Raw genomic sequence first — 17,561 nt, forward strand, 5'->3', positions numbered from 1 at the left:
GCTTTGACTGATCACCTGGGCAAAAGACTGTTAGATTGTGGGGGTGGATGCAATGATCATTTGAAGCAAGTGGCATTTGTTTGTAACATCCATACACCCCAGTTTGTTTCCTCTGTGGTGGCGAAGCTGGAGTTTGTTTTCAGATGTGCTAGACTGAGAATGAGGTTCAGGAAGGACAAAAACTGCACTGTGAAGGAGGAGTTCCTGTCCTTTGTTACTGTCTTTGATTATTATTAAACATCATCATACTTTATGCATGTATTAATTTTTTTTTTAATACTCACTATAACTAATCTTGTATCTAGTCACCCCGTGCACACAGCACCATGCTAAAGTTCTCCTCTCCTTTTACTTCCTGAAAATAAAAATAAGATGCTCTTGAACAAAAAAAATGCTCTTGAAGCCATTCTGAAATGTTTGAACTCCACAAAATGTTCTCAAATCTGAGACAGTCTTTTTTTTATGGCAGGTCTTTTAAAATAGATTTCACAGTTTACCATATTTCTTAAACATCGCTGACTGCCTCCAGGGAAACAGCCTGAACAGGACAATGTCTGGGTGTCGTCAAATGCCTGGGCTAGACAAAAGGGAACTGACAGTATCTAAATAAAGAGCATGAAATCATGTCACAGAAACAGCAGGGCGTCATACACACCAAGATTAGAATAGGAGAACATTACGCCATAAACTGCTCCAAAAACATACTTTAAAAGTGGCACACTGGCACGCTTGTGTTACGTTTATGATAATCACGTATATATGATATTGCAGGTACCTCTTGTTATTACAGATATTCACATTCAGATACTGACACACATTCAGCTAATGTAACTGCAGGTCTTTTCGGCAGCTTCAAAACAGGTTTCTAATGACAGAACGCTTGCCCATCCCAGCCCTACCCCCATCACTTTTTCTTTCACTTCCACAAGTGAAAGGACATGTGACGATGACAAGAAATTATATTCATTCTTTGGAATAACTTGTTATACAGGGAAAGAAAGGTATTCAGGCAGTAGCACTGAGCAAGAATCAAACTTGCCACGGTTTGATTTATTGTGATGTGTTTTCAATATGCACTGATGATGATGTATAGAAAAGTCTTTTAAAAAAACAACATTGTAAGTGTCTGAGTTGTCGATCACTTTTGATTGCACATCCAAGCCAAGTGTGCGTGTGTTAGGGTGTGACGGAGGACAAGTCCAGAGGAGAGACTCTTCTGACGGGCGTGGTGTTGTTGGACAGCGGGTTAAAGACACAGGGTAACGACAGGTCTGTGGAGGAGGCTTCTCCCTGCTCCCGCACCGCCGAGATCTGCCTTAACAGGGCCTTGCCCTCCTCTCGAGCCTACGGCACGGGAAAGAACAGCTGGTTACGGTTAACTGTTAACGTATGTGGCTCTTCTTCCGTTAAACTGCGTTTGCTTGTGAAGAGCAGAGCAGGACACTGATCAGCTCCACATGCCGAACACGCCGCTCTGAGGCACTGAACTGAGTCGTTTGGTCATGACACTTTTTTTTTGTTGAATTAAATCAAATAAATATGCTTCTGAATCTCTTTATGTACTATAGTGACCATACATTTCTATAAAGCACAGCTATACTGCGCTGTGTTTCCAACCCTACTGCTACGTCAGGCATGCATCTAGGCTCACGAGCATGTATTTTATAAAGCTGGTTTGTGGCAGTTTCTATACAACTGAACAAAACTCTCCAAGACCACGACACATACAATTACACAGTGGAATAAAATCAATGAATAAATGTTATCAGTACAAAAAACATTAATCTGTCTGTCTGCATGAACCAACTTCATTTACGACAAGCATTACTCTGTCTGACTTTATTTATGAGAAAACATTACTCTGTCTGCATGCAGTAGGTTCATTTACTGTATGAGTCAGTCACAGCATGTAAACCTGTAGGCTGCTGTAATGGGAGACTGACACTGTGGCACAAACACACTTACGTCGTTGTAGTCACAGCAGCGCTGAGCACAGAGTGAAGCTTCGTCGTAGAGTTTGCTTTTGAAGTAGTACTGGCCCAGGTATCTCAGGGCGGTACTCACCTCCGCATGCTCCAGTAACTCCTGCAAGACACATTTACAATATGTCACACACACACACACGCACACACACACACGCACGCACACGCACGCGCACGCACGCACGCACACGCACGCACGCACACACACACACACACACACACACACACAGCAGGAGACCCTGGATACAGTAAGGTGTGTTTGACTTACCCCACAAGAGAAGATGTCCTGAATGTAAATGATGTAACACTGCGCTGCGTCATCAGACTCATTCAGCTGCTCGTGGAGTCTGTGTTTACACAAACACGAAACAAGCAAATAATAAACACACCACAGCTAACAGGGAGTCAGGCGATCTGTTAGATCAAACATATTTTATTTTTATGAGAAATGGGACTCTGCCACAATGTTCCACCACACATAAGCATACAGTACACACACACACACACACACTCACACTCACACACACACACACAAATACACACACTCACACACACACACTCACACACACAAACAAAAACACACAAATACACACTTGCACAGACACTCACTCACACAGACACTCACACAGTACACACACACAGTACACACTCACAGTACACAGACACAGTACACAGACACAGTACACAGACACACACTCACACACAAATACACACACACATTCACACACACTCACACACACACACACATACACACATACACAAAAACACACAAAAACACACTCGCACAGACACTCACACACAGACACTCACACACAGACACACACACACAGACACACACACACAGACACACACACACAGACACACACACACAGACAGACACAGAGACAGACACTTACTTTGCCAGTTTGAGAAGAGCCATTCTCTCCACATCACCTACAGAATACGCTCTCCAGTAACACTGCAGGTTCCCCAAAATAAGAACAACACAATCAAGACCCGCCCAGATAAACCTTTACAAAACAGATAACCCGCTCATAGCACGTTCATCCTTTTCATCTTTTCCCAGAAATGCTACCACGCATTTCAACAGCATGTCAGGCTAAACAGTTAGCAGTAAACCGGTGCAGTTATATGGGAGCACAGTGTCACAAAACTTGTGCAATCTGATGGGAAATCAGATGGAAAAGGGGAGGTGCTATATTAAACAGGAAAGAAGGAGGTGCTATTTTAAATGGAAAAGAGGAGGTGCTATATTAAACGGAAAAGGGGAGGTGCTATATTAAACGGAAAAGGGGAGATGCTTACCTTCTTGGCCTCGACCTGCTGGGAGAGTTTCTCATAGCATTCTCCCAGAGCGACCAGCATACGGGAGTCATTGGGTCTGTAACAGGGTACACAAAACCCAAACTAAATCAGAAAAGGGTCTCTCAGTCTGATACAGGGTACACAAAACCCAAACTAAATCAGAAAAGGGCCTCTCAGTCTGATACAGGGTACAGAAAACCCAAACTAAATCAGAAAAGGGTCTCTCAGTCTGATACAGGGTACAGAAAACCCAAACTAAATCAGAAAAGGGCCTCTCAGTCTGTGACAGGGTACACAAAACCCAAACTAAATCAGAAAAGGGCCTCTCAGTCTGATACAGGGTACAGAAAACCCAAACTAAATCAGAAAAGGGCCTCTCAGTCTGATACAGGGTACACAAAACCCAAACTAAATCAGAAAAGGGCCTCTCAGTCTGATACAGGGTACAGAAAACCCAAACTAAATCAGAAAAGGGCCTCTCAGTCTGATACAGGGTACAGAAAACCCAAACTAAATCAGAAAAGGGTCTCTCAGTCTGATACAGGGTACAGAAAACCCAAACTAAATCAGAAAAGGGTCTCTCAGTCTGTGACAGGGTACACAAAACCCAAACTAAATCAGAAAAGGGTCTCTCAATAAAGGAACTCGTAACGATTACGAGAGGAAGCTACACATACACAAAAAACATCATCAAATGTCCTTTAACACGAGTGTCCACACTGATCCCAGAGCTGACAGATGTCCTGGTTAAAGGCACATGCAGAGAGTGGTGTGGGAAAAGCCTCACACACAGACCTACCTGAGCTGATGGGCTTTGCGGTAGTAGTAAAGAGAGTAGAAGGGCATTTTGAGGATTTCGTAAGTCTGTCCTAGGCCGTACCACGCTCGGTAATCTCGTTTGTTCACTTCGATTGCATGTCTGAACAAAAGGACAGGGTCTTTAAGACTATTACATATATATAACACACAGGACAACATTCTATTACACATATATAACACACAGGACAACATTCTATTACACATATATAACACACGGGACAATGTTCTATTAAAAGAAATAGCAGAAATGATCAACTCACAGCCAACATCATCTAATATTTTTGATTTACACAGTCTGATATCAGCATTAAATAACATCTGGGGATGTTGGCAACACCAATTTAATGTTTTACAAAAAAGAAAGAAAGAAAGAAATTGTGGTCTGCGGTTAGCGTTTGGAGGGACACCCTGTTTATGATCTGCGGAGGTGTGGATGAGAGCCTGGTTTAGAGCCTGACCTGTAAGCCTGGATGGCGGCTGAGGTGTTTTTCATCTCCATGTACTCGTGGCCCATCAGAGTCCAGGCTCCCAGACAGCGTGGATTCAGTTTCAGAGCCCTCTGGAAATACAGCGCTGCTTTCTCATGCTGGGAACGCAAACTGTAATAGTTTCCTACAGCAATGCAAGGTCAAAGGGTCACAATATATTCATCTCTCCGTTAAAGGAGTATCATTTTTAATGTATCGCTTGTTTCAGTAGACGTATGACTACCAAAGTATTTAACTGTTTTGTTTTTTTTTTTTAGTGCAGGATTCCTCCTGGCTGACTGGGAGATAACAGCTTTGCATTCAGTCTGAATAATGTAGCAGCAAAAATATACACAGTTCTGATCCAGTTCTGGTGACAGTGAATGAGAACAACTATCAGCATGTTTATACATTACTTTAAAATCTTATTTATTCAATTGTTTATGCTGTCTTTGTTTGACATTTTAACAGAATTTATTTGGAAATCTGTATTAAAATGCAGTTGGCATTGTTAATGAGCCTATAAACAAGCTTAGATTTACTTAAGAGATTAGGTACTGTTGAAAACGAGCATTTTGCTGAAGAGAAAAGGGTTAAATTCTTGAGGACGAAACACAGGCATTGTTTCATTATTATTTGGGGTCACTGAAAGAGATGTGAGTTGTGTGTGTTAGTGTTTGGATGGGTAGTTGCTGAACACACGACTCAGGAAAAAGACAGTTCTCACCAATGACACAACACGTCTCCACCCTGTATTTGTCGATCTCCACCAGGTTGTGTGCCAGGTAACTGAGCTCCGGCTTCATGCTCTGAGGAGAGAGGAAGAGAGCTCAGACACACACACATGCAGTATACACACACACACACACACACACGCACAAACACACACACACACACACACACACACATATGCAAAACACAAGCACTCAAACCCACGCCAAGCTTTCTGGTCTCAAGAGTTCTCCAAGACCACAATATTAAAATGGATTCTCATAACCCCACTCAAAAACACTTTCCATTGGTTATCTGCAGTATACATTTTTTTAGCATAGCCTTGAATTCAGTTACACTCACTCACTCTCTCTCTCTCACAGCAATATGAAATACTATTAAAAAAAGGTTTAGTTACAAACAAACAAACAAGCAAACAAACAACCAACCCTAAATTTGTCACCACGCTTGCCCCATGCCATGTCATTAATTTATCTGTCCAACTGGCTCTATATCAAAAGCACTGTCAGCACTTTGAGAAAGACCTGTGCATGGTCATGTGACCAGGAAACAGGATGTTTCATATCACTGATAATTAAAATCAAGCTATATCAGCGGTTATGAGATGTTTATTACACCTGGCATCTCTAATTATGTCATAAGGATAATTAAAACAAACTATATCAGTGATTATGAGACGTTTATTACACCTGGCATCTCTAACTATGGCATAAGGGTAACTCCTTTGGCAGACGGCTTTTGGTCTCACCCTGACATAGAGGAGGTTGGAGAACGTGTCCATGTTCTCGATGCGGAACGGGTCCTGTTCCCTCAGTTCGTTAAACAGAGCAAGGGCTTGGTCAATGTCTGAAACAGATTTTATTTTGTCCTTATTCAGAGACTGAGATGTCACGTAAACAAGACTATCCTAAACCCTAACGACCCCCCTTCTCGGTTTACTTTGGACTGGTTGAGAAAAAAACCCCAAAACAAAACAAAAACAATATTGACGTTATGATTTGTCTGTCTTTGAGACAAATCACATCATGCTTACTGTAAGAGGAATACTGTCACGCTGATTTGCCAAATTTAAATTTGAACATTTCAAATCAAGTGTGTTTTATCAAATACCAATATCAGTAATGAATTAGTGAACTAGTTTACACCATTTACAGCTAACACGATGAGTGCTGCCCTAAAGTTAGCATAGCAACATTTTTCTTACAGCTGCTTCCAAAACAGATCTGGTGCCCACAGAAGAGGAACACACACCTATACTTGTCTAGCTATCAGCTGGCACCACTGAAGTGTTTGTCAGACTACAGTACACACGTGAAACGGTTAAACGGTTAAAAGGGCATGACCGACCGCGGATGTTGTGGTAGGCGACGGCGATCTGGGAGATGATGTAGGTGCTCTTGGAAAAGCCAGCCTCCATCAGGCTCTGGTACTTCTGCAGGGCCTCTTTGATCATCTGCAGTTCTGTGTACATGTGAGCCATGAAGAAGTCTCGCACCCAGCAGTCAGGCAGAGACAGAGACTTCAGCTGCACGGGAAAGAACCAGTTAAAACTGTGAATCAGATTAAAGCATTAAAAAAATTTGAAAAAATAAAAAAATGATCACATTCATATCACTGTACACTCCCTTGATCTGAATGTGCAGTTGAGTTTGAAAGTTTTTGGTTATTGAATATGTCAGTCAGACTAGACACAGACACCTCGAGCATACAGAATGTCACAGATGGGGACAACGTGTGAGTTTCTGTGCGGTATAATAATATAACACAGAGTGTTTCAAAATGAAACAGTGTGAGAGAACAGACCTGGTGACACGGACTACATCAAGACCTCAGTGGGGCTCTTCAAAATAAGCCTTTCAAAGTGTTTCTAGTGCTGAAAAGAGGGCTTCCAAAATGTTCCAAACGTCATGGGGATTCTAAAGTCAACCATCATTCCAAGGTCACTGTCTGGTTTCCTTGGCAACTAGACCAATGTGATGGGACGGAACCTCTGCCAATGTCGTCTTCTCTTCCAGCGCTCAAAAATATTTTTGGTGTTGATGATTAAGCTCACTCACACTCAAAGTATCAGACAGAACGATTCTAAAGAACAGTTTTAAAGAACAGCTTTAAGGAAAAGTTATCCTCTTCTGTTTGTAAACTCCCTGCTGTTCCTGACTCCTTTAGATCGAAACACAAACGCATCTGAAAGGTCAGTGGTTTGTGGCACAAGTGGAAAATGTCTTCATGGACCCCATCCTTTATCTCACTGCTGAGGCTGAACAAGGGTAAATTAGATACCCTCCACGATTCTGCATCTCAGACTTCAACAAAGTGAAAAAATATAAATGACTGGTTTTGAGGGGGAAAAGGGGGAAAATTATGACTGACTGTGGTTTTGCGGGACAAAAGGAGGGGGGGTTGTGAACCATTGTGGTTTTTCGGGAAAAACAGAGGGAAATTACCAATGCCTGTGGTTTTTGGGGAAATGGGAGAAATAGATGAATGACTGTGGTTATTTGGGGGGGGGGGGCAAAATTCAGAATGACTGTGGTTTTAGGGGAAAAGGGGGGATAAATTACAAATGACTGTGTTTTTTGGACGTTTATCTCTAACAAGCCCTCTGAAGTGTTCTAATAAAACATGCAGAGGCATGAGTAATGAGTGCGAGTTTATGCCTGTTACAGTCTGTGAGTAATCAGTGTGAGTTTATGCCTGTGACATTCTGTGAGTACTGACTGTGAGTTTATGCCTCTGACAATCTGTGAGTAATGAGTGTGAGTTTATGCCTGTGACAGTCTGTGCGTAATGACTGTGAGTTTATGCCTGTGACAGTCTGTGAGTACTGACTGTGAGTTTATGCCTCTGACAGTCTGTGAGTAATGAGTGTGAGTTTATGCCTGTGACAGTCTGTGCGTAATGACTGTGAGTTTATGCCTGTGACAGTCTGTGAGTAATAAGTGTGAATTCATGCCTGTGATATCTGTGAGCAATGAATATGAGCTTCTGAATGTGACAGTCTGCGAGTGACAGAGAGTCACTGAGACTGAGGTGTAGTCAGGGAGGGTGATGTAGAGTTGTACCATTTCAGTGTTGGTCACCAGGTTACAGAGCTCCAGCCAGGCTCCCCAGTGCAGAGGGAGAGCGTGAGTCGCAGCTACAAACACGTCCACAGCCTCCTTTAGTAAGTCCAGCTTCCGTAGAACCACCCCATATCTCCACAGGAAAAGAGACACGCAGACATTAATCACAGACACATCAGCCTGTCACTCACTGCTACAGCGCAAGGCGAGGGTTACTCAGACAGTAACTAGTGACAGGTTTTGACTACAGCTTTGATAAGGAACATGTGTGATACCCTTCCTGTGCAGAATGAAGCCCATTCCACACAAATAAATCTCTATGTGTACGTGAGTGCACATGGTTCGAATTAGGAAAGCACGGATCTTAAGTTATGTGCAAAAGATGTGTCTGGTGGGAGAGGGAACAAAGTGAATACGTCAAAGCACAGAGCTACAGGTGATTATAACAAATGACAAAATATCGTCTCAAGAGGCGCTTCATAATATATTACAAAAAAGTACAGAGAAATACACTTTTTTAACACTCTCACGCTGCTTCAGAGCTCCAGAGAGACAGTGTGGATCCAAAACAAGTTATTCTCCTGTTCTTTTTCACCTCTTGGTTCTGTTCATGAGAACACTGCATAAACAGACGCAGTTTGCATTAAAGGTGTACTATACATACAGATAGAGGGAGAATCCGTCCAACTCTCCTGCACTGTGCTTTTTGCTCAGTTCGACACGCAGCTCTCGGAGTGCCTCGTTACGGACCTGACCTTTCTCCAGGGGCCCTACGGCCAATAAAAACACAGAGGTCATTTCACTTTCTCACGGCCAGCCCACGCAGTTAAAATAACCATAAGATCAGAATGTCACATTAACACTCCGAATCTACACAACTGAAAAATGAAAATGTGAAGGGAATGATGATAGTTAATAAATGACAAGCTCTACTCCGGTCAATTCTCCATAGCTGAATGCTTTCGTCCTGATACAGTCTCTACAGCTAACTGGATAAAGATATGACTGATTGCAGACACTGCATTAATATCTTAAAAATCACAAATACTGTAAAATGTCTAAAATCAGTAGTACACTGCTACTGTGACTGCATGCAACTTGATCAATAAAAGCAAGTTAAAGTTCAGGTAAGGAGTAAGTCATGTTCCTGCACATGAACAATATTATGTGCAAACGTTTGCTGTGCAATTAACCCTCCCAACAGAATTTACACGTTCAATGCTACAACCCTATGGGTCAGTGTCATAACCCTGTTGTTTACTTGCTTAATAATAAAGGCATTGAACTATTAAATCAGTCATTCAGGCATGTATATGAAGTTGTACACATAGATACATATGTATTTCTGAAAGTGCAGTGAGTTTCTTACCCAGACTGTCCACTGTCTCGTCATCTTTTTTCTTCTCGCCAGACTGGAATGTAAATGAAATATTAAGAGAAATTCGAAAAGAGAAAATAAATAAACGTGTTGTATCGGCCTGACTGAAAGCAAGACCTTTCACTCACCAGGTAGCGGGAATACATATATAAGAAATACGCTTTCTGGCTGCGGCAACCGCGAAGAAAGTACGCTGCCCGATCATACTCTTTTAAATCAAAGTACGATTTAGCCAGACAGAGAGCGTCGAGATCCTGAGCATCCTCCTGAAAAAGAACAAATTAACGTCAAACGGAGTCCCTTAGAAAGTGACGTTACATATTACAAAATCTATGCGTCGTATTCGAACAACGTAACTGAAGCACCGACGGTCCAACTCTAGACGTGACGTTCAATTACGGTCAATTTCTCTTTGCGTCTGTGGCTGGCGTGCAGAAACTACGTCTGTCCGACGAGACAGTATCATATCGTGACATGAAGCAATGGCCAACGTATATGCGAGTGCACTGACGCACTGACACACACACACACACACACTGACACACACACACCCACCTCAGTTAGCTCCTGTGGTGGGGGTAGTTCATTCAAGGGAAGGGGATCCAGTGCAAATGCTAGTTCAGACGCCCTGAAGTGACAGAGGGTCGTAAGTCCACAGTTAGTTCGTTCAAGAACCCGGTTATTTTTAAGTAATGCTGGAATGATTCAGTGTTTAACGAATGTAAACAGGTACCATACTTAGGATGGTTGCACATCCTGTTCATTGTTTAAAAGGGCTCAGATCAGTGAGCTACAAAATGTCAGTGAGCTCTTACCACTTCACGCTATGTACCAGTCCTCTGTCTCGGCACTGCGATATAATAGTAATAAGTTGCTTTTTAATTTGCACCAAGTCCCCGAAATCACTACTACAGGTCGCCGCCATTTTTCGTATGTTGTCTTCGTCTTCTTCTCGTCTTCTTTGGATTCGGCGCTTTGCGGGGTAACGATACAGGTACGTGCCGCCACCTACAGTACTGGAATATGTAGTAGTCCTGATAGTCTGTGATGCCAAATCCCACTATCAATCATTATAATCAGAATTATAAGGGACCTTACAGAATAAAACCACACGTTCCAGACCTTCAGGTACTTCATATGTCAACACATGCCCGTTTTACTTTTCCCACTATTACATAAAAATTAATACATACCAGTGTGTCCCATCTTTTTGCACAGGAGCACATTCCTTCAAACGGCAATTTTAACTTTGCCCAGTGGTTTAAAGCTTATTACCACTTGTGTATTATTTAAATGTGTTGTGTATTCTATTATTGGTACAAAATGATTTAGTAATTAAGTAATGTAACAATATTTTGTAATTAAATCGGTGCTCTTCCGACATCAGTAGGTGGCAGTAGCGACTTCAGAAAAGAGGCAAGCTGTACAATCTATTCCGGAGACTGGTGAGATGCCGTGATATGTCGCTGTCAGATCGCAGGTCATGATTAAGAAGATCATTAAAGCGGTTGAAAGTAGATGGAAATCATACAGACATAGATTTGTCCCTTGGATAGCTTTAAATCTTCAAAAAAACGAAAGGTATTTTCGTGTGTTTTCCCTTGTAGCAAACCAGAACGACATTCGAAATCATTGGGTGAATTCCCTTCACTGAACCTGTCTTAGAAATGAGAACATACTTTGCTTTTGTATTTGTAATTGCTGAGGTTTCGTGGACTACAAGAGCAATAACGTCACTGAGCACCGTTGCCTGTGTGTTATACGTTTATTGAGTTCACGTAGTTCAGAATGTACAACAGCACGTTTGGGTAGCTTTGTCAGCTAACTGAAAGAATGCAACAAACTTTACTTCTTTGCCCGCAGAACTCTGCGTCAAGTGAAAGAGCGTTCCAAAGACAAACTAATTCCGGATGAGCAGGTATCCCTGTGTCTACTGCGTCTTTTTACGGCACTCCTGAAATATGACCAGAGAAGACAAACAGAACTTATTCGCCTGCTTCCAGTTTCTTCTCAAAACATGTACCTAAATACACAACCCACTTCAACAGAGACAACCGACGTACCCTGTGACCCACAACATGCAATGTTGTGTGCAATGGGGTTTTGTATACAGAGGAGAGCTAGTTCTCTCCCATCAGCTGGAACTGGTGTTTTCGTTATCAAGGGAGTTGTCCCAAAAGGAACCGTTGTAGCTATGTATCCAGGTACGACACCTGTTCGAGAGGAATATGTGTATCTTGGTTCTCAGAGTAAGAGAAGTGTTCTTGGATCAGCTCGATTCGGTCTGTATACTTAGATTCAATGGAATAGGAAAGGCTAAAAGGGCCCGAGATCAGATGTCCTACTTAGGGAAAAATTATGTGTATGACAGCATGTCTTAGTTTAGGTGACTGAGTCATCCCATTTAGCGTGTTGATAATTTTGAAATTTCTTCATGTTTCAGGGTTATATTGGCCCGATTAAAGAAATATTTTAAAACAGTATATGACTGGTATAGCTAATATTTTATCCTTTTGCATTGCTTTGTTAGAGCCTACCAAAAGCAATATGATCACATTTTATGTTATTATGCATCATTTTACTGATTATTTTTAACCTTTCAAACTTGGGCCTCTAGAAATACTTCACCAGCTGGTCATTATGCTATTATGAATATACCATTTTTGATCAACAGAAGGTCATGGTTTACGTTGAAATTTCATTTATTTATTTATTTATTTATCTATCTATCTATCTATTTTGTACAGGAACTGTGTATGAACTGCACGAGCCCATTCTGATCCAGTCTATCCGTAATCCGTTTGTGTTTAGATGTATAGATGGCGTTTTAATCGATGGCAATGACAAAGGAATTTCTAAAATAGTGTTCAGGTGAGTATAAGAACGTGTGTTTTTACAGATTTCAGACATTAAGGGAAATGAACGTGTGTTCTTTTTTATGTGTTTCCATCAAAACAGTGTGCCTGTCTGCCTTTGAACGCCTTACGATGATCTCACTGCTGTCAGGCTGTGCGTCTATTGCGATCCAAAATTTGACGGGCAGGAACATGTCCTTCACTGACACGGTTAAGCCCAATCAGTCCATTTTTCTCCAGGTCATGCAGTGGAAGAGACAGACTGGGTCCCTTCAGGCTGAGCGACATCACATGGCTAACAAGCAAACCTGAGAACCCGCTAGCAGTTGGACAGTACGTGAACAACTGCTCAAACGGCAAGTCAACCGGTTTATGTTGACCGAGAAAAGAGTAGCTTAGTGTAAACTTTTTCATAGAAAAAAAAAAAGAAAGAATTAATCCCCTCCATGGTTAGGAGTGGAATGTACGTTTCTCTGTCATGCTGCGTAACTGCAAGTTCAGCATTATCTAATTGTGTCTGTTCCGTTATTCATTTTTAAATTTGATTTATATTTTTTATATTTTTCACACTCTGTATGGAAGATTATTATCACTTTAGAACAGACAGCCTTAACAGGGTTAGTTCTACTGAATACATTTTCCTATAAATTACATTAGAATATTTCAGTCTATCTCCTTTTTTTGACATCTTTGTAGAAAAGGCTGCTAACGTTTGCTATCAAGAATTCAACCTTCCAGATGATTTTCCACTGGAGCTTCGTCAGTACCTTCCCAACGTTCATTATAAACATGACACACAAAGGCAAGGCCTGCAAAATAATATCTTCACACTCATTTTAGGACATGTCCAAAATCCTGCTTACCGTTTTGCACATAAATTGGACCTCCGTCCGTTCTAAAACACCTGATTCAAATCGTCAGGTGTGATATAGGAGATGTCAGCTGAATCAGGTGTGTTAGAGCAGGGAGGAGCCTAAAGTGGGCAGGGCTTTGGAGCCTCCAAGAGCAGAACTGAGAAACTGATTGAGGAGAATTTGAAAATCCCTTCTGTTCATATGATTTGTTGATGATGTAAGCTGTTTAGGTGTATCAAAATGAAGAAGGAAACTTTTTATTGCTTCTGATGGTGATCTTTTGATTCTCATCCCAGGCCATTACGATGTGTGGTCCTCATCTCCCTGAGGGACATAAGCGCTGGAGAGGAACTCTTCTCAAACTATTTCACCATTGTGCACTGAATCAAGACAAAAGAAAATGATACAAATATAGATATTTAAGAAAAACCTGTGTGTGTGTGTGTGTGTGTGGTGTCATTTCCAGAGAGAGATGAAGTGGAGATGCCCTTACAAAATGAAAATTGTTCAGACCTTGACACAAACGCACTGAAGGATATGTTCCCGGTTCATTTTCATGACTTAGCAGGTCATATGAAAATGAGGTCTACTTCTGAAGTTATTAACATTACATTCAAAACTACTGCAAATTTCCCCATTCAGAGAATGTTATACCGTTGAACTGTCTTTCCTAAACTGAATTATGTTAAAAGGTTTTCTTTTTTTTTTTTGTATCTTTGCAAATGAACTGATTTGTAACAGTTAAAAAAAAAAAAACACACACATGTGGTCTTGATGCTCTTGTCCTTCTGGTGTCTTGAGAACATGCAGTACTCTGGTGACCCTTTTTTCTCACAATGCTATGAGTTGGGCTTTGACTTTGATCACGTCCACAACCCGACGTTTAGAACTGCAACATTTCAGTGTGTTAAAAAAATAAACCAAAAAAAGAAAAGGTCAAATGTAAAACTTACTTGTACAATTACTTCTCATGCATTGGAAAAAAAAACAAACTCAACTGCAATGCAACACTTTCAGGTGATAGGTATTGAGAGTGACTGGCAGGTTAAGAGTGAATGTGTGTGTGTGTGTGTGTTAAAATCAATTACTTCAAGTGGCAGACTTGCTCTGCAACACTAATATAGGCAAACAGTATAGGAGGAGGTGTTGTGCGAGAAACTGATTGAAGAAGACATAAAACTTTTTATAAGATTTCCAGACGTTTATTCCTGGAGGTGTACACCAGTCATTTAGGTATCGCATAAAATACAAAATAAAAATTGTCAGAACAAAAATGTCTATATTCAAATATTATGCATGATAAAATTCCGTTTTGAATAATTCTTGAATATGCTGTTTGATTGTCTATTTCAAACACTTTTTCTTTTTTTCTAGAATTTTCCCCGAATAAATTACTACAATCTGAGCTCTGTTTCTTTCCATATCCAATAGTAAAAGTTGAAGGTATAAAAGAGAACTGTACTAATCAAATGTTACATCATTGAGAGAGGTTTTTTTTTAATGTACATTTTTTTTTTGTTTGTTTGTTCCTGGAAGCAAATGACCACCACTACATTTAAAACTTTTAATTTTTTAAGATATTTCTTTTCTTACAAACTTTGGACATGAATAAATTACTGCACCAATACATCATTTCCCTAAAGCTGTGTTTTAATCCTTGGAGAAACATGAGGGACGAACTGCACAACCAAACTGGAGTCAATTTGAGCATAATGTATCTGGCAAAAAAAAAAAAAATCGATCAAGAAGAAAATCAATGGTATCACTTCACATCCTTCAAGTATTTGGAAAACAAAAAAGGAAACAAACATTTGAAGTAGAAAAGGAGGGGGGGAAAAAAAAAAAAAAAAAAAAAGAGAGCGAGAGAACGAGAAATCAGGTATCGGAAATACATTTCTACAGACATAGCACGAGTCACTCACGGCCACTTCCATAAACTACATTATGTCAATCCGCTGATATCGACACTCAAGCAAGGTAAACCACGCGGCCTCAGTCACATCACTCAGCGTCAACAAGCAGGAACCGTGAAGGGTCAGCACAGAGGGGAAAAAAAAAACTAGAAATGTCAGTTGCCCTCCTGGGAGAGCACTTGGTCAGTGTTTTACAGGCAACAACTGCCCCTTCCCCCACCCCAACCTACCCTACCCCACTTAAAAATAAGCAACAAGTGTTAAGGCATCGCACTACACACGTTCATGCCTTTCATAAACAACATTCTGTCTTGTATTCCACAGAAGTTTGGGGATAGAAAAAAATAATAAAATAAAATAAAAACAATGGCAACATAATACTGTACATTCACCAACTATAGCTGTCCCTATGTGCTCTGCAGTGACAACAAACACAGCCGTTTCCTGCCACACTGATCCCACACACACACACACACACACACACACACACACACGTTCTGCTGCATGCACAGGCCCTTGTCTTGTTAACACAGCGTACGATGACCCAAGTCTCATGTTTTTTTTCCTCCTTATGCTCAATGTCCCACACTTTACTTTACATCCACTGGCTGTAAAGTGAATAAATAAATAAATATCTATCTTTCTCTAAGAGCGCAACTCCAAATATATATTTAAAAAAAAAGAAGAAGAAGGAAAAAAAAGAAGATAATAATTAAAAAACAAAAGGAAAACATAGTATTGGTAGAAGAGGGATTTAAAGGCATTTCTGTGGCATACTTTATCTCCAGAACCCCAAAAAGCACACGTTTTTAAATCATAGAGTTCAAGTCTGTTCACCAAGGAAAAGGATGCAGGGCAAGGTTTCTGTGGAGTCTGTACATATTTACAAATTATTGCCATTCAAGGATACATAGAATCTGCAAGGGGGGTGGGGACAACAACAGACAGACAAACAAACAAACAAACAAACAAACAGCAAAATCTTGAAGTAAAACAGACAGCATGGTCACGTAAGGAGGTACAGAACAGCGGTGAAGAACTTAAATTTGCCGATTAACTGACGCCAAGTTGAAATATAGAGAGGGAAAAAACAAAAACAAAAAAAGGGTACAGCCAATTTCACAAGGTTGTGACATGTTCATCCATACTTTTTCTCTGCTAACTTCACCTGAATACACACACACACATACTCGTTTTCTTAACACGTCACACATGTCTGTACCACAAATTTCCATTAAAGTTTGGCTAATAATAATAATAACCTCTTAATACATTTCAACTGCATAGATTTAAAAAAAAAAAAAGAAAAGAAAAGAAAAAGACAGGATAAAAAAACGCAGGCGTGCTGTTCCTCTGGATGATATGAACACACAGTTTGCTCTAAAGCAGGTTCCACACACACGTACACGCGTGTTAAGCTGTGTGCGGACCGCACGACTCGTCCGGCCAGGTAAACCGACCGTCCGGCGCTCGAGCCGTGGAAGGTCGAGAGGACCTGCGACGGTAACCACGGCGATCGTTGCATAATCGGCTACTGAGAATCCTGTCATTTATGATGTAAACGAGACCATTAGAAAGAAAAAAGGGGGGAGAGAAAAAAAAAATTGCCTTTCATGATTCATGACAAGCGTGCAGAACCAAGGATAACTACGCATGAAGTTTAAATGAGCATTAAAGGTTAGCCCAAGGGAAAGGTGAAAAGTTCAATGACCTCTCGCTAAGACATTGGGAGGAAACAAAAAACAATCCACAGAAAGCTAAATGTGCCAAATGATTCTGATAACACGTTGATATTCACTCGAGTCATTTCAATAAACCTATACAATTTAAAAAGTTTACTCTGTAATAAATCACTGTCACCTCCAGCGGCCCTCAAAGCAATAAATACCCCCCCCCCCCAACAACAACAACAACAACATTACACTATAAACTTCAATAATTCAGAAACAAAACAGCAAACGGAGAGCATGAAAAAAAAAAGAAGAATAAATAGAAAAAAAAAAAACGGCATTCTGAATGCATCTGTTGCAGTGAACTCCCCCCTTAAGGAGAAGAGTGAATGGTCAGTGGAGTGTTCGAATTCAACCAGGTTGAATCATCATAAGTCTTGTCTTTTATTGTTGGTCTAAAAAAAAAAAGCCTGTGTTTTGGTGCTGCTGACTATGTCACATGGTCTTTGCTTTTTTTTTTTTTC

At 40.7% G+C, this 17,561-nt stretch overlaps 2 protein-coding genes across 2 annotated transcripts; one reads left to right on the forward strand and one right to left on the reverse strand.

Annotated features, from left to right (window-relative positions):
- Positions 1–940: 940 nt before the first annotated feature.
- On the reverse strand, positions 941–10,670 carry cdc23 (CDC23 (cell division cycle 23, yeast, homolog)). The gene is made up of 16 exons (XM_030769111.1): positions 10,561–10,670; positions 10,301–10,373; positions 9,874–10,011; positions 9,737–9,779; positions 9,032–9,137; positions 8,368–8,500; positions 6,653–6,830; positions 6,054–6,151; positions 5,301–5,382; positions 4,565–4,718; positions 4,087–4,206; positions 3,288–3,363; positions 2,879–2,940; positions 2,251–2,329; positions 1,966–2,085; positions 941–1,344 (listed from the first exon to the last, which is right to left on the reverse strand). Exons 1-16 carry the CDS (start codon positions 10,668–10,670, stop codon positions 1,177–1,179), a joined length of 1,740 nt encoding a protein of 579 aa, XP_030624971.1. The 3' UTR covers positions 941–1,176.
- A 535-nt stretch (positions 10,671–11,205) lies between these two features.
- setd9 (SET domain containing 9) lies at positions 11,206–13,838 on the forward strand. The gene is made up of 6 exons (XM_030769741.1): positions 11,206–11,326; positions 11,609–11,949; positions 12,493–12,616; positions 12,841–12,956; positions 13,297–13,402; positions 13,751–13,838. The coding sequence occupies exons 1-6, from the start codon at positions 11,229–11,231 to the stop codon at positions 13,836–13,838; spliced, it is 873 nt and encodes a 290-aa protein (XP_030625601.1). The 5' UTR covers positions 11,206–11,228.
- Positions 13,839–17,561: the final 3,723 nt, after the last annotated feature.

Source organism: Chanos chanos, chromosome 3 (genome assembly GCF_902362185.1).
Source record: "Chanos chanos chromosome 3, fChaCha1.1, whole genome shotgun sequence".
NCBI lineage: Eukaryota > Metazoa > Chordata > Actinopteri > Gonorynchiformes > Chanidae > Chanos > Chanos chanos.